Source organism: Muscardinus avellanarius (assembly GCF_963383645.1).
Source record: "Muscardinus avellanarius genome assembly, chromosome: 3".
NCBI lineage: Eukaryota > Metazoa > Chordata > Mammalia > Rodentia > Gliridae > Muscardinus > Muscardinus avellanarius.
In genome coordinates this window covers 56,033,499-56,054,862 of record NC_137788.1, presented here as the reverse complement: position 1 = coordinate 56,054,862, position 21,364 = coordinate 56,033,499, and the positions used below count along the sequence as shown (strand labels likewise).

At 39.9% G+C, this 21,364-nt stretch overlaps 1 protein-coding gene across 2 annotated transcripts in view; it reads right to left on the bottom strand.

Moving 5' to 3' along the window:
* Positions 1-21,364, bottom strand: part of CACHD1 (cache domain containing 1) — a gene marked incomplete at both ends in the record, with an annotated part of 232,612 nt that overhangs the window by 106,692 nt on the left and 104,556 nt on the right. For both annotated transcript variants that reach the window (XM_080693401.1, XM_080693402.1), the window contains one exon: positions 9,426-9,574. In XM_080693401.1, coding sequence (XP_080549527.1) covers positions 9,426-9,574 — 149 coding nt within the window. The remainder of the gene's footprint in view (positions 1-9,425; positions 9,575-21,364) is intronic.

Here is a 21,364-nt window from a genome sequence, read left to right as displayed (position 1 = left end):
CTGAGTTCAGTTCTCAGCACTGCAAATATAACAAATAATATATAAGTACATTCAATAAGTAATTAAAAAAGCTGGTCTCTTCTTAAAAGTAAAAAACAGCTTATGTTTAAGTTTTAAAACAAAATCCCTGACTTGAAGCTAAGTCCCTTAAGAATAAAATCATATCTTTAAAATCTACTATAAATTCCAAAAGAGCCTAGTATAGGAATTTGAAATTATGAGTCAGCATGCTCATTATCAAAATTAAAAACAACTTTCCAGTAACATATTGATGTCTCATATGATGTCAATAATACTTTAAGAACAAGAACGAGGCATGTTAATATTAAAATTTATATAACATCTAGCTAGGTGTGATGGTACATGCCTATAATCCTAGTACTTGGGAGGCTGAGTCAGAAGGAGCACAGGTTTGAGGACAGCCTCAGCAACTTAGGAAGACCCTCAGCAACTTATCTAGACCCTATTTTTAAATAAAATGATTTGCTGGGTGAGGTGGCGCACGCTTGTAATCCCCCCGCTTGAGAGGCGGAGACAGGAGGCTCGTGCAGGTTCGAAGCCAGCCGTGCTGGCTTAAGAGACCCTGTTTCCAAATAAATAAAAAAGTCTAAAAATAGGTCTGGGAGTGTAGCCTGGAGGTAGAAGGGTTTCCAGGAACCCCAGTACCACCAAAAAATAAATAATTAAAAATAAATAAAATAAAATGATTTATGAAATGGTTTTTAAAAGGTCTGGGAGTATAGAAGCTCAGAGGTAGAATGTCTCTGGATTCCATTCCCAACACAAAAAATATTATATAACATCTAAGTCATGTCACAAGATGTATAACCAATATACACAGAAAAAAAAAAAACACCTAAATGATGATAGTACTTTTCAGGAAGCTCAAACATAAGCACCGACTTTCTAAAGAAAAGATATAGTATAGGTAAACACAGAATGTTCTAGCAATAAGAGTTGGCACTCTGCTATCTAAACCTGAAGGTTAATAAAAATTTAACTTCAAGAGTAGATTTTACAGTCTCAATTTCTATCCTTTCTCTAAGAGAATGATGATTAGTTTAACGTATCAACTTGGCTGGGCCATGGTATCCAGGTATGTGGTTAAACACTATTCTAGATGCATTTATTAAGGCATTTTTAGATGGAATTAACACTTAAATTGTGGGTTTTGAGCAAAGCAGATTAGTTTCCATAAGGTGGGTGGGCTTTACCCAACCCATCAAAGACCATAATAGAAAACAACTCTGAAGAAAGAAGGAATTCTCCCATCAGACTGCCTTTGAACTTGAACTGCAACTCTTCTCGGGGTCTTCAAGTCTGCCAGCCTAGCCTGCAGATTTTGAACTTGTATCTACACTATTAAATAGGTCAATTTTTTAATATAAAGATCTATATCTCTCTTTGTATGTGTACAGCACCCCCTCCAACCCAACACACCTTTGTTCTGTTCCTCTGGAGAACAGAGTCTAACACAAAGGGTTCGAACAGTGGCTACTCCAGAGAATTATAACCAGGAGCCTGTAGCTCTTGCATCAGAACCTATGTTCAATGCTTTGTGTGCAGCACAATGCCCTCAAAGGGTTGAGTGATAAGACTTGACTCCTGGAACCACACAGTTTTAGTGAATGGCAGCAGAGAATCCACTACATCTGGGTTCCTTGACAATGACATGAGTTCCGTTTTCCTTCCCAGTGACTCTCAATCTCGGTGGAGACCCAACTCAAAGAGCTGCCTATAAAGTAGCAGGAATCCAATTTGACAATGGTTCCAATACTTCAGGGGTTTTTTGGAATCAGAGAAGCTTTTCAGGTCTTCCCTGATGAGTATGAGAGAATTCTCTATTCAACTAAAGTCTCCTAGCTCCAGAGAGCCCTGGGAAGAAGCTGCTTGCAGACTATGCCTCTGTTGGAGGTTCACTCTGCTCAAGCCGGAACTAGAAGCCTCAATGCCAGTTCCTACCATGATCATCTTATTTACTGGAGAGACAAAAGCAATAAACATGAAAGTTCACCTTCCCAGTATTCCCACTTTGGTTTATCCTCTCAGTATTAAATAAAGGCATCAAAAACAAAACAAAACAAAAAGAATATCAACAAGCAGTAACATCTACAGGGGAAATTTAAAACACATGAGAGAACAGGCTTTAAAAGTGTGGAAGAAAAAATGTGGAAGATAAAATTATTGATTGGTTTATAATAAAAGCCCAGAGTCTGCAGGGGATGCTGACTGAAGGATGGTTGTAGAGACACACAATAAACTTCATCCCTGGGCAAGGTATGGATGGGCTCAGGGATGGATATTCTTAGAATTATATATTAAGGGGCTAGAGTCTTCAAAACTTGAGAGAATGAGAGTAGAAATTTAAACTGGCATAGCAGGGAATGCGTGTGGACATTTTCTTAAGTTAAATCTGTCTACATACAAGTCTGTCTCTACTAGGGATGGAACCCAGGGGCATTCTACCTCTGAGCTACATCCCTACAATCTTTTTATTTTTATTTTGAAACAAGGTATTAACTGCTGAGGAGCTTGCTAAGTTGCTGAGCCTGGCCTCAAACCTTCTGTCTCAGCCTTCCAAGTCCTGGGATTACAGGTATGAGCCACCACACCCAGAAAGAATACATATGTCTCTTAAAATCAAGATTTGCAAATTTACCTGCTAATGTAGACCAAGCAGGAGAGCGGTAAGGGAAACTGGTTGGGTGTACATGCAAACCAGGGCTCATTGGGAACAGTGACATATGAAAGAGAGCACATGTCAAGTCTTCAAAGGAGGGCTGCTCTGGAAAACTGGACTGTTGCCACCAAGTGGAAATGTGAATCCAGAATTTTCTAGTCATTTTCTAAGAGAATGCAAAAAATCTGAATTTTTAAAAATGTATAATCTCCTAAAGTTTAAATGTTGGCAACAGATTTAAAAATTTAAGAACTTTTAAAATATTGTAAACATTTTAAATGTTAAAAATACAACTGCAGGCCAGATATAGTTTATGGGTACAAACTCCATGGATATAGTACTCCTTGAAGAATCCACTGCCCCACTTCCTTACCTAACCCAACCCAATAAAAAGGAAACTGTTAATGAAGCTCGTGAATAAATGAATTCACTCTCAAAAGTCACACTCTCGAAAATGAGTTTGTCTTAGATTAAGGCCTAACCTATTCGTTTTTCCATATTAAAGAAAGTGAATTCTTTAGATCATTGCTTTAATAAACATTGACAGAATGCCTAATTACTATGCAGGGCCTGGTACAAAATCATTAACTTCCAAGGCTCCTGAGTAAGAATTTTAAGAGTTGAGTGGTCTGAGAGGAAAAGTATCAAACCTACCAAAAAAAAAAAAAATCAATTTTCTGCCACTTAGCAGTTTTTCTTTTTTTGGTGGTACTGGGGTTCCTGGAAGCCCTTGTACCTCAGGCTATACTCCCAGACCTATTTTATACTTTTTTTTTTTTTTTTTTTTTTTTGAAAATAGGGTCTCTTAAGCCAGCGCGGCTGGCTTCAAACTTGCGCGATCCTCCTGTCTCTGCCTCCCAAGCGCAGGGATTATAAGCGTGCGCCACCACGCCCGGCCTTAGCAGTTTTTCAATGTTGTGATCATAGTATAACCAACCCTTCAGCGTGTATTGGGATGAATGCTCTGGAATAGAACTTAAGCCCCTCTTTCTTCAGATCTGGGTATTCTATTTTATTTTTTTTAAGTATGCACTATTAAGCCAGAGTGAGGAAATTAAATATGGATTATAAGTAAGTAGAAATGAAAAGCTTGGCCTGCAACAAAAGGTAAAAATGAGCCATTGGTTTAAATTATTTATAAAAACATTGTCCTCGCTCTAATTAATCTTTTGTACATTTGAAGAAGAGGCAAGGTTAATAGGCCACAGGCATTTAAAACATTATTTGTATAGATACTGGAGCTTTGGGCCAGTGCTAAGTTTTAGAAGAAATATTTATAGGGCCCAGATGACTTATGGATGGACAAGATCCAGAACTAAGAGTGGAGATCCTTTATCTGAGGTCCAATTGCTTATATTTCTTGTAAAAGCAGTATCAACACACATTTGATCGTAGTTTATGGGCATAAAAAGTGTGAATAATTTGTTTTTAGATCTAGAATATCTCACAGTTCAGAAAGACTCTTGTAATACTCTTGAGTCCAATTTTCATAAACTTCCATTAATATCATATCTATCACTTTCACAGCTTTGGTTATATTCACTTAATATTTTCACTTAAAAATCAAAATTTTAATTTAGCCATATTTATTTTAAATAGAAACATTTATTTTAAATAGAAACATGTTGCTGCCATAAAAAGAAAAAAACAGTATCTCTTGACACAGAGGATGTTACTATATGCATAAATATTAATACATAATGCATAATAAATGCATAATAATTTAATAAGAAAGCCTGTCTAGCTATAACTTAAAAATGCCTTCCTACAATAATCTTGTGAGGGAGGTACTATCATTATTCTCATTTCACATGGGGAAATTGAGGCTTGAAATTAAATGTGTTTTCCCTTGGCCAAACTGTAAGTCAAAGAGCTATGATTCAAAGCCAAATCTCCCTGGCATTAAAATTGTTTTTAGCTTAGGGGAGGAAAGCAGGTGGGGAGAGGTGGGTGTGGGGGAGGAGGAAGGAAACACTCCACTCAACACTATGCACATAAATAAAATTATCAAGGCCAATCTCGATATATTGTGCACGGGGAAGGGAGGGAGTGGGATGGGGTCCAGGATGAACTCACCAAGTGCTGTGTGCTTCTATCACTGAGGACTTCGTTATCACTTATGATTACAACACACCGAAAAAAATGTTGAAAAATTTGCTTTTAATCATGCCTCTAAGCTGCTTCCTGGAACTGGGAGTTTCTGCACTTCACTCCAACATGAATTCCCTCACATTCAAAACATAGACATTAAGGGAAAGACTGGAATTGAGAGTGTGTTCAGCAGACAGAAGATACTGATAAATGTGTTTTAACGGGGGTTGGAACAAAAGCAGCTAGCTGAGGATTCGTACCCTGGCTACCCCAGACTTACTACTTCTCGATTTTTGAATATTAAGAAGCCGAGGAGCTCTTTTAATTTTAGAAAGTGCTGTTGTTCCGTTGATAGCTAGAAAAGCCTCAGGGTAGGATACAGTCCAGAAATTCCTGCACACATTTTCCTGGAAAGAGAACTCCACTCAGAGCCAAGTAGACTCGGTCCAGGAGAGGGGATCCTCACTTGCCACTTCCTGCTGCAAAGAGTTGTGGTCAAAGAGCTCTTCAACCTGTCACCAGAGATTCCCTGCACATCATCGTTTGGCTTTATCCTCAGAATTGCCTTGGGTTTACAAGATTCTCCCTACACGGTAGTCATTGGCCCTGTCAGCTACTGCTAGTGCAGGAAGAAAGTGCCATCATCAGTGTGGGGTGTAGAGGCCCAAGCTCTGAAGGAGGAAAGGTCAAATGAACGTCCCGTTTAAGCACATATCCTTCTAGGTCTTTAGTGAAGATGTCTTGGATATTAAACTGAACTAAGTGAGAAGTTCCTAGAGGCAGAAGCTACCTTCTGTGTTTCATTATCCTAACCAAAAGGTAGACCAAGATGAGGTGGCCTGTATCTTACATCTGAACCCTACTCAAAAGAGAAATCAATCACTGTCTTTACCCCCAAACATTTTGATGTAAGGCTTCCCAAACTTTCAGTGTGTGCATGAGTGTGCATATGTCATATACACACATATATGACTATTTTTACAAGTCAGCTTCAATAGCCTGGCTGCTTCTTACCATCTCATATATATAAATGCAATACAATTTCCCTAACTAATCCCCTTGCTGTTATAAACGTTTATTTTTAAAAATTGTAATTTTCTCTTTTCTAAATGCTACCATACTTATTTGTAACATGTTCATCATTATAAACATGTCTGGTTATTTTCTTGTGATATTCCTTCAAACGGCTAGATCAAACAATGCATACTTTCACAGTTCAGAGACTTGCTTCTTATATAACCTGCCTGGCACAGTTCTCTACTTTGAGGACCCACACCACCACTCTGCTGTGCCACATGTTGGCCTGAGCATTAGTTATGCTTAGTATTTGCCCTCCCCCAATAGCAGACCCATTCCTTGACAGTAGGCATCCCCTTACTCATCCCTATGTTTAAATCAAATCAGATTCCAACAAACAGTAGTTCAACCCAATTGCCCATGCTAGGGGTATAACTGGAAGAGGTGTAATTCCTGCCCAGAACAGCAGGGGAGGCAGACTGACCACCAGCAAGGTACAAAGTCCTCGGGTCTGCAATACATGGAGGTGTCTGAAATCACTCCTGGAGGAAGTGATTTCCTGCTCCTGAGGGAGCAGTTTAATTCTTCTCAGGGCAAAAGGAAATAAGGAGAAGAGAAAAAGAGTTAAGTAGCAAACTATGGGAAAAGGGCAGTTGTTGAGTTACTCCTTGAAACTTTAACAGAAATGCACAGGTAGGCAATTAATAGGGGAGGATTTACCCCATGTCAGCCAATTTAAGTTTTGTTGTTTGTTTGTTTGTTTGTTTGTTTGTTTGAAAACTCTAGAACACTAATTCTACTTGGAAATTTATGAAGAATCCCAGTCTTCTAAGCCAGGGCTTTTCAATTTCAGCACTACTGACTTTTTGGGCCAAGCCATTCCTTGTTTGTGGGGTCTGTCCTGCGTACTGTAGGATCACCACTGCACCACTGACTCTGCTCCCCAGGGGCCAGTAGCAGTTACCCCATCCCACCCCCAGCTGTGACAACTGAAAACACATCCAGACACTGCCAAATGATTCATAAGAGACAAAAGCCTAATTCTATTTTTACTGACTTACTATGCTCTATTTTCTGCCTTTTTTGAAAATGATCTTTTCCTTGGAGCTCAAAACTCAATTTGGCCCTCACTTTTAAATAAGTGATAAATTCATCAAACACATTAGATTATTGCTCCCCAGCCACAGAACGTATAGATTCCTATGATGGAACTTAATAGCCAAAAAAAATAAAATGTTCACTATAATTGGGAAGTACAGAAATATTATGACTCCTATCTATTGAGAGCATTGCAGTTTACAAAATATCTTTTTTTTTTTTTTTTTTTTTTTTGGTGGTACTGGGGTTCCTGGAAGCCCTTCTATCTCCGGGCTACACTCCCAGACCTATTTTTACATTTTTATTCGGAAACAGGGTCTCCTAAGCCAGCGCACGCGGCTAGCTTCGAACCTGCGCGATCCTCCTGTCTCTGCCTCCCAAGCGCGGGGATTACAAGCGTGTGCCACCATGCCCGGCTACAAAATATCTTTATATTTGATTTTACTGAATGCTCACAGCGCCTGTAAAATATTACTATCCCAGTAAAGAAGGCGGGCTTGCTTAAAGACATTAAACGTTCAAGGCTACGTGGGGATTACATGCTGAAGGTATAGTTCCTAGCCAGACGGTATCATTCCAAATTGTATATACACTTTCAACTTAGAGAAAACTAGTCTTAGCTTCCTCAGGTAACAGACAGGGAAAGCCAGAGAAAGGCCCGCCTCGATGTCTCATAAATGGAGAAGTAAAATGGCTTGAGCATACCTACAAATCCATTTAAAAGCCATAGATAAATATTTGCTATGGAAACAAAGCAACATTTAACCACCAAAAATACATGTAGCATATATGCCTTGTTTGTCTCAAAAACATTTATTGTGTAATAAGAGAAAAATATATACTAATTAACATATATATATACATATATTATTTTTGGTGGTACTGGGGTTCCCAGAAGCCTTCTACCTCCGGGCTCCACTCCCAGACCTATTTTTTAATGTAAACAGGGTATCTTAAGCCAGCAAGCCTGGCTTCAAACCTGCGCGATCCTCCTGTCTCCGCCTCCCAAGCGCGGGGATTACAAGTGCGTGCCACCACGCCCGGCTATACTCCTATAATTTTTAAAAGCATGTTAACATCGTTTATTTATTCTAAATAGAACACTGGCATAAGAATATTGTCCACGTTGACAGACAGAAAACTGAGTACAAAAATATGCATTAAGTAACTACATTAAGGACACACAGCTAAATAGAGATCAAGCCAGACTTAATATTAATTCTTTGTTACTCTGGATAAGTGTTCTTTCTACCCTGATTTCTAGCACTGCATGCCCCTATATCCTCTCAGAGATATTTCTAGGTTAATAAATATTCTCAACCATTCAGACACTAATCCCTTTTAATATTATTTGAAATCACATTTCCTTTAGGAGTTTTAAAGATAGGATTTTCTAAAATATGAACTGAATTTTTTCTTGCTCTTTAAAAATAAAACACACTAGCTGGGCATAGTGACGCACACATGTAATCCCCGCGCTTGGGAGACGGAGACAGGAGGATCGTGCAGGTTCAAAGCCAGACTCGCTGGCTTAAGAGACCCTGTTTCCAAATAAAAAAGTATAAAAATAGGTCTGGGAGTGTAGCCCAGAGGTAGAAGAGTTTCCAGGAACCCCAGTACCACCAAATAAATAAATAAATAAATAAAAATAATTAAATAAAAAATAAAACATACTACCTTTAAAGTAAGCAAGTTACCAAATCCATGGGACCTATCTTATGGATGGCTTAAGAGTTCACTCTGAATAAAAATTTATAATTTCCTATATTTAGTAGAAGCTGTATTCAAACAATAGTTTATACTCCTGAGCCTGCACTCCACAACAAAAAGGTGAGTAGGCAGAGTACATGAATTTTCTGGCTAGAGAGCATTTCATCGCATTTCTTTAAAAATTACTTGTCTAAACTGGTACTTGGGAGGCTGAGACAAGAGGATTGCAGGTTTAAAGCCAGTCTCAGCAACTTAAAGAGGCTATCAGTAACTTAGTGAGACCTTGTTTCAAAATAAAAAATAAAACAGAGCTGGGGGTGCAGCTCAGATGTACAATGCCCCTGTGTTCAATCCCTAGTACAAAAGAATTATTTGTGTATGTAAAAAATTACTTATCTATGTAAAGACAAAGAACTCATCTTAAATAATAGGAAATAAGAGGCATGATGGCTCATGCCTATAATCCCAGTATTTGGGGGGTCACAGGTTTGCAGCTTGTCTCAGCAATTGGGCCATTGGCAACTTATGAGGCATTATTTCAAAATGTAAAAATAAAAATAAGGTTGGGGTGTCGGTCAGAGATAGAATGAACTGGGCCCTGGGTTCAATCTCCAGTATCACAACACTACTTCTTCTAGTACTACTAGTACTACTACTACTACTACTACTACTACTACTACTACTACTTCTATTACTGCTACCACTAATGATGATGATGGGAAATAAGCTTCATACTTTATAATAAACAAACCCAGGCATTTTGATTATGAAAGTATGAGGCGATTCAATTCCTCTTATCCACAACAAAGAATGTTCGTTTGAGTCTTACTCCATCATGGAAGGTGGAATGGTGCAGCAGTCTTGAATTGCAGTGAGCGGGGAGGTCAGGTGAGCTGTGTAGGAAGCTTCTACTACTTGCTTGTTCCGATTGACCACGTCCAAGTAGCGGTTGAACTTCTCACGGATTTTTTTGGCTAGCTGTGGGATGACAGTAAACAGAGTAAGTACAAAGTCCGAGGCAATAACCCATCCTCTTTTTTCTCACAAGCTCATTAATTCATGTCACAAGTTGCATATATTCAATGTCAAGTAAAATAAAAAGCACACCCAAGTCCCCTTCCACCATGTGGCTTACGACAAAAATTGTAAACTACCCAGATGTCCCAGAAGAAAACGAGGCAATAAAAATAGTATGTGTCTAACAACAGATGATGATGTATTACGAACTTCTCGTGTGTCCAGATTCAAAAAGAATAATAGCTCTCCATAAAATGCCTTGCTGGAAAAAGAAAATGCCACTGATATTATTGTCAGCATGACAATAGACATTGTGAGTTACAGAGCTTTAATAACAGTTGGAAGGAAAAAAAAGAGGGCAGACATTTTCCATTATGGTGGTTTTGGATCCACTGGGATTTGGGGCGATGAGACTACATGAAAAAAGGAAAGGACATTTATTAATACCTTTCACTACACAACCCTGGGGGACCCCACTCTTAGCTGTCCCCATGAGGGGCAATTCCCTGGAGTCGTCTAAGGCAGACATCCACATAAAACCAAATGTACAGTTAGAAATATATTTATCTGTGGCCTATGACACTTCTAAGAGGGACAAATGTCTTTCTTAACTGCTGTGAACAGAACACTTCATCATGATTTACTTTCCTATGAGAATAATGAAAGCAAATTGTTAAGCACACCACTTCTTCCTCCATTGTTCCTCCAAATACCACAGCTTAATTACAGATCTCCAAGGAAAATGGAGTTGTTTTCCTTCCCTTTAAACAAAATGTTACCCAAGTGAAATGAATGATAGAATTATAGCTAATTGGTTTTGTAGAGCTATTCATTATCAGCACACTGGAGGAGAACTAATCATCTCCTCTGGGTCATGCGTCTTGCACAATCCAATAGCTTACAGACTGCGAACGTGGAGTCGGATTAGGATATCTTTATTTGTTATTTTTGAGACAATTTTTAAATCTTAATTTTGTCCCAGTGATATTCTGGGGCTTTCACCCCCCCCCCCCCCCGAGGAACTTTGCTTCTTAGCCTTCCTAAAAAGTGTAAAAATTATAAAGTTTAGAAAAATCCCCAGACAGCCAGGCGTGGTAGGGCACGCTTATAATCCCAGTACTTGGGAGGCTGAGACATGAGGATCGCGGGTTTGCAGACAGCCTCAGCTACTTAGTGAGGCCCTCTGCAACTTAGTGAGACCTTGTTTTAAAATAAAGAATAAGAAAAATCCCCAGACATCACAAAAGAATATAGTGTAATGTTTAATCTAATAATGGGTTTTCTCAATCCATTTCATCATTTTCAAAGGAAGAATTGTGTGTCTAGAAGATTTACACGTCCACATTCCGTTCTACTCACTGAGCTATAGTTTTTCCTTGTAGGGGTCATTGCAGTAATATGTATGAACAATTGGATTTTACATTTTAGCTTAGACCAATTATGATTTTGACCCTTGTGGGACATTTTCCAATATTGGGAAACAATTTTTGTTTGTCACAACTCAGTGGAAACTACTCCCAAATAGACAGGCCAGGAGCACTCCTAAACACTCTACAACACACAGGACATCTTCCCATTCCAAAGATTATCCAGCCCCAAATAGCCATAATGTTCCAGTGCAGAAGCCTAGATTTAGAGAAAAATCAAAGCTAATTACCCCAATTTGTCATTTGGCCAATAGCGCTCAACTGTTCTTTTTTAATTCTCCACCCATTTGAAATGCTACCTTACCATGAGGGAGGGGTCTAAGAAATCTTGAATTTAAAAATTTCTATTTTGTTCTTTGTTGTGCCTTTGTGAAAATAATATTAAGGAGCCGTTTTTCAAAGGTGCCTGCGGTTCTTTACAATGAGTTCAAATATAGAGGACTATTTCTTCATTATCAGCAGATGTACTACTGGGTCTTTTCAACAGCACTTTGGTCCTCTTCTAGATTTTTACACTCAACAGACCCAGCTTAAAGATCTATGTGTATTCTCACAGTGCCCTGCAGACCCCTCACATAATAAGTCTTAACTGCTATTGAATGTTTAATGTCTAGTTTTCCCACTAGAAGACATGCTCAGAAAGGGCAGCATTTATACATTTTGTGACTGCCTCTGAACCCAGGACCTAGCTTACTGCCTGGTGTACAAAAACATTTAGTCATTGATAAATGTTTAAAAAAAAAAGAATTTATTCCAGGGAGTCATCAATCCTTTCTTTAGTCTAATGATCAACAGCCACTTTTAATACATATGATATATTTTTTTAAAACTTATATCAATATGAGGCAGGTGTGGTGGCGTATGCTTATAATCCCAGAATTTGGGAGGCTGAGAGAGGAGGATGGTGGATCACGGCCAGCCTCAGCTACTTAGTGAGGCCCTCTGCAACTCACTGAGACCCTGTTTCAAAATAAAAAATTAAAAATAGGGCTGGGGGTGTAGCTCAGAGGTAGAATGCCCCTGGGTTCCATCCTCAGTACTGCAATATTTCTAAAACCACCATCAACATATAAGTTCTATCTTTTTTTAGGTTCTGACTTCTGATAAAAATGATTAATTTCTACATAGAAATATCAAGAGTGTGATACATCACATGAGAACAAATATTTTGGATGAGGATAAGATAAGGTATGCTAAAAAAAGAAACAGTATTTTCATTAATTCACTTTAAAATAAAAAGAAACTTTGTCTTTCATGAATAAATGTATGCATTCTTAATGTTTAACTCCAGGTGGGAAATACCCAAAGTTTTCTTCTATATGTTTTATAAATTCTAACTTTAAAAAGTTGGGCATGGTAACAAATGACTATAATTCCAGGTCTTGGGAGGCTGAGACAACTTCAGCCAGCAAATTAGTGAGAGCCTGCTTAAATATAAAGGGCAGGGTGTGTGGCTCAGAGGTAAAAGAGACCTGTGTTCAATTCTCAATATCAAAAAATAAAATAAAATAAAACAAAAAAAGAGGAAGAAGAAGAAGAAAGAGAAAGTTGGATCTTTTAAAAAGTTGAGTATTCAAGTCTAATCCACTGTTCCTGTATAGGCCGCAAGCTAAGAATGTTTTTTTTTTTTTTTAAACTGTATTGTTTGACTCCCAGCCCCTAATAGTCCTAGAGATCGAACCTAGGCTTTATGCATGCTAGGCACTCTACCAATAAGCTACATTCTAGCTAAGCTTTTAGTTGTTGTTAATGACTATTTTATACAGCCTATTAAATAATATGAAATTCAAATTTCAGTATTCACAAATAAATATTAGAACACAGTCACGTGCTTGCATATTGTCATGGTTGCCCTCGTTATGTAACGGTAGAGTTAAGTGCTTACAACAGGAGCTTTGTTATAGGTAGAGTCAGGAGCCCTGTGTTAACGGGATGGAACTATAATTTCAGTGTGGTAGTTTTATAAAATTTTAAAATCCTTTACAATGCCTCCCCACTGAGAGGTTCGCTTATTGTGGCTTCTACCAGGAGAGTAGACAGAAAGAAATACTATATAATTTCCAAGTCTATGTCATAAAAGGTCATGCAGCTTCTACCTGCCTTTCTCAGAAAGCTCACCCTCATGATGGCTCCCAGCTACTACTGTGTAAGAAGTTTAAGACACATAGCTTGTGTGCTTGTTAGGCAGCCCTGGATAAGCATGTCTCCAAATCATCTCAGCTCAGGTTCTAGACACGAATCAATAATTCTACCTCCTAGAGTTTCCTCTGAAATTTCCTCAAGTAGCATGGAACAGAGATAAACCAACCTCACTGAACCCGGTCCAGATTCTTGACCTACAGAATTCTTAAGCATAAAAAAAAAATTGTTTATTTTTTATTCTTAATACTTTTTATTGGTACATTATGATATCATATCATGATGTAGGTCAAAGAGTGGCATATATGCACACAGCACTTGGTGGGTTTTCTCCTGGCTCCCTCTCCACTACTGACTTCCCTTACTCCATACAGGAGAGAGACTGACATTGGTATTTTCACATATGTATACAATGTCAATGAAAGCAATTCCTTCATTGATCCTTTCCCTCTCCCCTCTTCTAGCCCACCTCCCTACTTCAACTGCAGTTTCTCACCCATTATCTAAAGCTGCTCTTATATCCCAATTATTCCCTAGCTTCCACATAAAAGAAAACATGTGACACATTACTTTCTGTGACTGGCTAATTCCACTTAACATATTGTTCTCCATGTCCATCCATTTTCCTACAAATGACAGAATTTTGTTTTTCTTTATTGCTAAGTAGAATCCCATTGCCTGTATATCCCATAGTTTTGTAATTTTCATCTGTTGAAGGACACTTAGGTTGCATCCATAATCTGGTTATTTGAATTGTGCTGCTATATTTTGGGCAGCTTTTAAAGCAGTAATGGATAAATAGAACATCCAAGGATAGGTTGACTTCTTTCCTAGGATAAGCATACTGAAGGAAACAAAGCTGCTCATGTATAGGTACTGATTCTAAATCATCAATATGACCAAGACTGTACCCTGCAGACTACAAACCCACTACAAATAGATTTCAGAGTTCTTCAGAAAATCATAATGGATATCATATAGAGTCACTTATATACTAGACACAAAGACCTTTGAGTAGGTCATTGACTCTATCAATGAATTTACATGACTAGCCCAAAGCCACACAAGTTAGTAAAAGAGCCATTCATCTATTTAAACTTGGGTCTGTCTTGTACATAAGTTCTGTGTGTTTACTTGCTCAGCCATGGTACCTCAGGAAAAACCAAATAGAAAAGAAGCTGAGCCGGGCGTGGTGGCACATGCTTGTAATCCCAGCATTCGGGAGGCTGAGAGTGGAGGATCATGGTTTGCAGACAACCTCAGCTACTTAGTGAGGCCCTCTGCAGAGTCTAGCTGGGAGGTTGAATGCCCCTGGGTTCCACCCTCAGACCCGCAAAAAAAAAAAAACAAAAAGAAGTTGCAATAGAGACTTGAAATATCTCACAGGTTGGGAATTCCTGAGACCATACACGGCAGACAGTGAAGCGTGTGTGTGAAGGCCCTGGGCCCTGGGCTGGCTGAGGAGCTGACTGTTGCATGAGGCGAGGCGGGAGGCACTGACTGTTGGGAAGAGGTCTTGGTGGTGTGGGGGGATGGAGGGAGAGGCTCGGTCTTTGGCTTCCTGATTAGAGCTGGCCTCAATCTGCATTCCTTTTGTCTCTGCTGATGCTGGAGATTTAACCAAGGTCTTCTGCATGCTAAGCACTTACTCTGTGACCTTAACAGTGCAGATAGTACCTTGTGTACACAGATCAGATATTCAGGATATTTCACAAAAGGTCTTAAATGCATGCTCTCTCCACCTGTCAGAAATCCCCCAGTCCTTCATATAGTGACACCCTATATTGCCTAACTATAAAGAACACAACTGCCAACATTCGCTGAGTGCTAACTACGTTTGAGGTCACCATTCTGAGCAACTCACATGCATATACCAATATAATCCTTCAAAGAACCCTACAGCCAGGTACAGTGGCCCTGCCTGTAATCCCAGCTTCTCAGGAAATGAGGCAAGAGGATCACATGGTCATCCTCTGCTTCTTTCACATACACACACCTGATATGCATACCCCCATTTCCCAGAAGCAGGCACTGAAGGTTAAATAACTTGTTCAAGGTCAAAAAGCTATAAAGTGGGGATCCAAACCCAGTAGTCTGGCTTCAGAGCCCAACTTTCAACTTTTATGCAAAGCTCCTTTCTCTCTGAAATATAGAGATCAACTCTCTCCCCTGTTTCTTTTAAACTCCACTTTAACAAATGCTCTTACATTCTTGACAGGATAGAATAAGTCATGCAGTCACATTCCTTCATAATAAGACTTAGATTTATAAAAAATTAATATGAAATTACTCAGAATTCTTCATAATCCCTCTGAGGAAGTTTTAGAATTGCTCAATTCTATCACAAACATAAAAAAAGGGACAGGGCCAAATGTGAAATCATGAATTACTCCCCAAACAAACCCACAAAGCCTAGCTTGTGTTACCTAACTACTTCAACCATGGTCAAAGTTACATCAAACTAACTAAAACCGTTCTAATGGCTCAAGAGTCTATAGTCATTAATTTATTTTTGCCTTACTGGGGATTAAATCTACACCCTCACCATCACCATGCCTGGCAAGACCTCTGCCCCTGGGCTACATCCCCACCCCTTGTGGTCTTTCAATGTTTGTAGAGAACAGTGAATGTATTGCTCCTTTCCTTCAGGAAGTGAACTTCAGAATTCAATGTTTTCCCCTTAACTATCATGCTTGTCCTCAGAGTGTAGTAAGTAGAAGTTGGAATTCCCATTTTCCAAGCAAAGAGACTGAGGAGGCATATAGGACTTAAGGATCTTGCCTCCCTGACCTCCAGCTCTGGGGGTGAGCTCCCTTGCCCCACAGGGAGGGAGGGAGGGAGGGGGAGAGAGAGAGAGAGAGAGAGAGAGAGAGAGAGTGTGTGTGTGTGTGTGTGTGTGTGTGTGTGTGTGTGTGTGTGTTGGGGGGATTACTATGGAAACCTCACCTCAGCTCCACTGTGCAGAATTCTTTTTCCTGTCCTCTAAAAGCAATCTCTTTTAGTATGCTAACCAAACCCAGGTTGCTCAGCAAGCATAAGAGAATCCCTGAGAGTAAAGACATCCCACAGAGAGATTTAATCCTGAATGTGTCTGTTAAGCTGAAGAGGACTAGCTAACCACTGTGGAACCTTCCAGGAGGCCGGACAGACTCTGGGTCTATATCCTGCCATGATCCCAGCAGACAGGAGAAAACAAAGGATATTCTCAACAAAAAGCTACAGGTGGACCCACAATCCTCCTCAGTGTAATTAAAAACATTTTTCTTTCCACAGCTCAGCTTTCATCTTTTATCCTTCTTTATCCTTTCTCCTTCATCCCCTAAGGGGATCCTGAATGCTGATGAGACCATGGGACTAAAACCATCTTGTCATCTTTTGGGTCAATTCTTAGGCTAGCCAACATCCAGCCATGGGTCAAATGATCAGTAGGTAGTGTGCGGTCCCCATGGGAACGGATTCTAATTTGTCATCATCTCCAGTGACAACGTTTCATCACAACATCAATGAATTTCTTTCTTGCTGAATTTCCTCTCCCTTAATTTTCCCATGGACATTTCTGGCATTCGCATACTTCCCCAGAGCCCCCCCCCCCCTTAAAAAAAAAAAAAAGCTCTTTTTACCTTAGCTTTACACTTTGAAGATTGGGGGGGGAGGGGCACCGGTTAGAAAAAGGTAAAAGAAACCAAAACGCAAAGGCACAGTACACACTTTATTTATGTCTGCTTCCTAAAAGGAAGGGCCGGAAGGAGTTTCAGTGTTAGGAAAAGCTTTATTTAAAATACACAACAATGAAGCTGACAGGCACAGACAGGAAATGTACCCTAGGGGACTGGAGATTCATAGCAAAATTCTTATTGAATGTAGAAGAGTTTAACATTTGACATTCAAAAACCTTCGTGCCGTGATAAGAATTTAATAAGAGAGACCTCTTTCCTTCAACTCCAGCCTTATTACTCAAGAGTAAACCTTTTGGTTTTGTCATTTTTGTTTTTTAAAGAAAATTTCAGGAGTTACTTAAATGTATACAGCATCAAAATAATTTTAGGTATAAGCCAAGCACAAATATTTAACATCTCCAAATAGAACCAGGGTACTCAAGGTTCTTCAAGAAGAGAACATTCTTGTTGCTTCCTGTTGCGCTTGGTGTGCAGGTAAATTCTTGCTATTCCATTTATTAGTAATCACTGCAATATTCTATAGACAAAGCCTACCAATTATTAGCTGGGAATTTAGGCAAGTTCCTTGACTTCCCTTAGCACTGGTTTCCCCATTAATAAAACTGGAATAACACCCCTTAAAGGGCTTCTCATGAGTTGGAATGAAACAATGACGACATAAAGCTTAGGATAAGTACAAGGAATTATTCTTATTCCTATACCACATGCGTGGGACTAGAAAGTACATGTGGTGGTGATTGGGAAATATTATGGGATCTAATGTTTTCAACAGTAGAGCTATAAAAAAAAAGGGGGGAGAGGAACAACCCAAACATTAACCATCTCATTCATTTAATACATCCTCATGGCCACTTCCTGCATGGGAAACTTGGCACAAGTTCTAGGGGGGGCTTTTAGATGAACAGCAAAATGGTACAAAGGGCTTAGGCTTTGGGGAGAAATAAATATGAGTTAAATTCAAATGCTAAAGGAGAACAAGCAAATTTTTCTTATCTAAGCCTCAACTTAACTACCTCTAACCTGAAACAAGTAAGACGTGCTTCCTGATGTGTGAGAACGAAGGAGGACGGGGTTTGAAATGTATTTCAGATGCCGAATGCATTAAAAGTGCCAGATAAATGGTAGTGGCTTTTGTTTGACTATTGTTGCTGTTATTAGTTACTATTGTAGTTGTTATTGTTTGGAAAACTTAAATGAATTGCTTAGTTACTCCAAAGGACATTCTCTGTGCTTGACAAAAGGAACACACTGTGGTGTGGAGAGTAGATAAATAGTAGGGTAGATAATTGAGTAGCTTGGGATTCTTCTGGTATCTTCTCTTTGGAGACTTTAGGATCTAATAATGACTTTACTCTTGTTTTACATCCTATCACTTTTAAGGTACTTTTACCAGCGTATTGTCTTGTTTTTCCCTTATAATAACCTTGGAAGCAAGGTAAGCAAATATTCCCTGCCACATTTTTGCAAACAAGGAAGTCAAAGCTCAGGAGATTGCCAAGTTCCACAGTGTAAAAGTAGAAAACAAAGAAACCATTTCTCCCAATTCCTAGCTCAACTGTTCTGCTACAGACTCCCTCAAGTTGCAGAAATGCATAAATTTCCTCAGATCAAATGATCTTACGTTCTGTTTGTTCTTCTGGTCCTAGCCCAATTATGTCCTCTACCTTCTCAGGCCCCCTCTTTCTAAAAATTTCCTAGAACTCACCATCTGTTCCACTCATATTTTGCTTTAAACGGTTGACCCTTCCTCATCTGAGGACCCATTTCCCTGAACAAACCAATAATATACCAAGAGCACTAATCGATTGCTTACTATGTTCCTGGCACTGTGCAAAGTATGGCTTTAGCTGGTATGTTTTAATCCTCACACTAGTAGCCCTTGTCAATCCTTATGGGCTATTTTTATAGATGCTTCCAGTGGAATAACTTGCCCAAGGTCATCCAGCTGGGAAGCCGAATAACTGGGTCACATCCACGCTCTCTTTTTTTTTTTTTTTTTTGGTGGTACTGGGGTTCCTGGAAGTCCTTCTACCTCCGGGATACACTCCCAGACCTATTTTTTACATTTTTATTTGGAAACAGGGTCTCCTAAGTCAGCGCACGTGGCTGGCTTCGAATCTGCGTGATCCTCCTGTCTCTGCCTCCCAAGCACGGGGATTACAAGCCTGCGCCACCACGCCCGGCCACATCCACGCTCTCTTGAACCACTGCACCGTGCGTTTCCATTCAATATGGTGCCCAGCATGTAGAAGAGACTGTTTTCCAGGGGATACATGCACATGTACTCCACACAGAGTGACAACCCAGCCCTAGAAGAGACTTAAATGTGTGCACCTGCCTTTGCATATTATACCATTATTTGTTATATTGGGACAATTGTCTTCAGTCTAGAAAAAGGCAGATAGCCTAGGAATGCTGCTTGTATCTGATTCAAGCTGATTGGAAATTTCAGGGTCAATCTAGCTCTTTACCTTGAACTGCCTATCAGGCAGTCTCAGCTTTCCTGCAGCAAGCCTTACTGTCTTAGCTTTAGCTGCTATATCAAAATACCATAAACTAGGTTTAAAAAAATACATTTCTGTAGGCCGAAAAATACAAGACCAATCTGCCATAAAATTCAGCGTCTGCTGAAACCCTTAGATGGCTCGCTCTTATTAGCCATGTGTTTGTCTATTTCTTTCTCTCCCCATTCAGAACGCTCTAGTGTCTCTGCCTTTTCTTATTTAATCTCATCATGGAGCCCTAATCACCTCCTAAAGTTCCTTGTCCCCAATATTTCCACACTGGGGGTTAGAGCATATGAAATGGGTGGGTGATGGGGGAAAATACACATTCAGGTAATAACACTTGCCTAAAAGAGAAGTATCCATTAGAAGTATCCTGATAGCAATTGGTCTTTGCTATGGTTTGACTGTCTCCTCCAAAACTCATGTTAAAATTGAATTGCCATTGTAACAGTATTAAGAGGTGAGACCTAGCATGCATGAGGACCTAGGGTCAGTACTGCACTCCGCACCAAAAAAAAGTGACTTTTAAGAAATGATTAGGTTGTGAGGGCTGTGTCCTCAAGATTGGATTAATGCTGTTCTGGGGAGAGAGGCTTCTTGATAAACAGTGGGTTTGCCAAATCTTTTTTTCTTTTTTTTTTTGTCTTACACATTTGCATGTGACCACTTGCCCTTCTTCTGTGTTATGATCCAGCGCAAAGGCTCTTACCAGACACCAGTGACATGCTTTTGGACTCTCCAGCCTCTGGAACCATGAGTCAAAAACAACTTCTATTGTTTATAAATTACCTAGTTGGTGATATTTTGAAATAACAACAGAAAATGGACTCAGACAACCACCATCAAGATGAAGCTGTTCATTATCATGAGTTTGGGCCTCATCAATACCCAGTAGGATAGAGCCTATTCTAGTGCAGGCAGTGATACACCACAAGAGAGATGAAGACCTAGAGATAGGCTAGGGCCGGTCTGACTTTCCAGTGGCCCACGAAGGCTGCAGGGTTGTCTGACAGATATGCGAGACCAGCCCATCCGAAGAAGAAGCAGAGCAGCTGCTGACAGACGACCTGCAGGTGGACCAGGAAGATTTATGTGCAAGGCTGCCTAGGCTCCGGGTCACACATCCGGATCCTGGGAGAGGTGGGCCCCTGAGCTGAGCTGGGCGGAGTGCAATGGAAAAAGCAGAAGGCAAGTGCTGACATGCCAGAGGCCAGAAGGAGGCCGGGCCCTGGGAAAGGTGGAGCCGCAGCTTCTCTTTCAGCGCAACACAGGGTTGCTTGAAAGGTTCTGATGGGGCTTGGTTTGGGTAGCACTTTGTGTTCATTTTTTTCCAGGAGAGTGTTGGTAATGCACACCCCAGCCCTCTGAAAGCCAAGGTTGTCAGCTCAAGGGCTCAATGGGCTCTTGCCCTGCCGTTCACCCCACTCTACCCTTAACGACCAGATCATAACAAAGGAAACAATAGGCAAGGCAGGCTTTGGCCCACTTCTCCTCACTTCACTCTGTAATAGGAGCTGCTCAGCTCCTTTAAATCCGAAATTCCTTTAAACTTGAAATAAGCAAGAGCTCAAGCCTTGAAGGTTTACAGCCTGTGCCTTCACAAGGAAAAAAAATGTCCAGCCTCATCATGACCTTTGAAAGAATAGGCAGGCTGAGAATGAGGGGAGAAGAGAGCAGGAAGCATGGCATATAGAACAGTCTCTAACATTCTTATCTCAATGCTTTTGAGATGAATTTATAGAGGATAAAAAGGAAGGGGGAGACAAGGGTCCTAGTCCTAGGAATCGTCTGGTGGTCTATGAAAGACACACCTGATTAAGAAGAATGAAAAGCAGAGCAAACCCATTCTTCTTAATGTATGAGAGGGTCTTACTTAGGGTACTAATATCTGAATGTAAACCATAAACAGTAAGTACAATGTGGAAGCATTCCAAGTAAAAGAGGGGCCAAACTGGGGATGGATAGGTTGGAAGAGCTCTGGACCCCTGAAATTTCACTGCA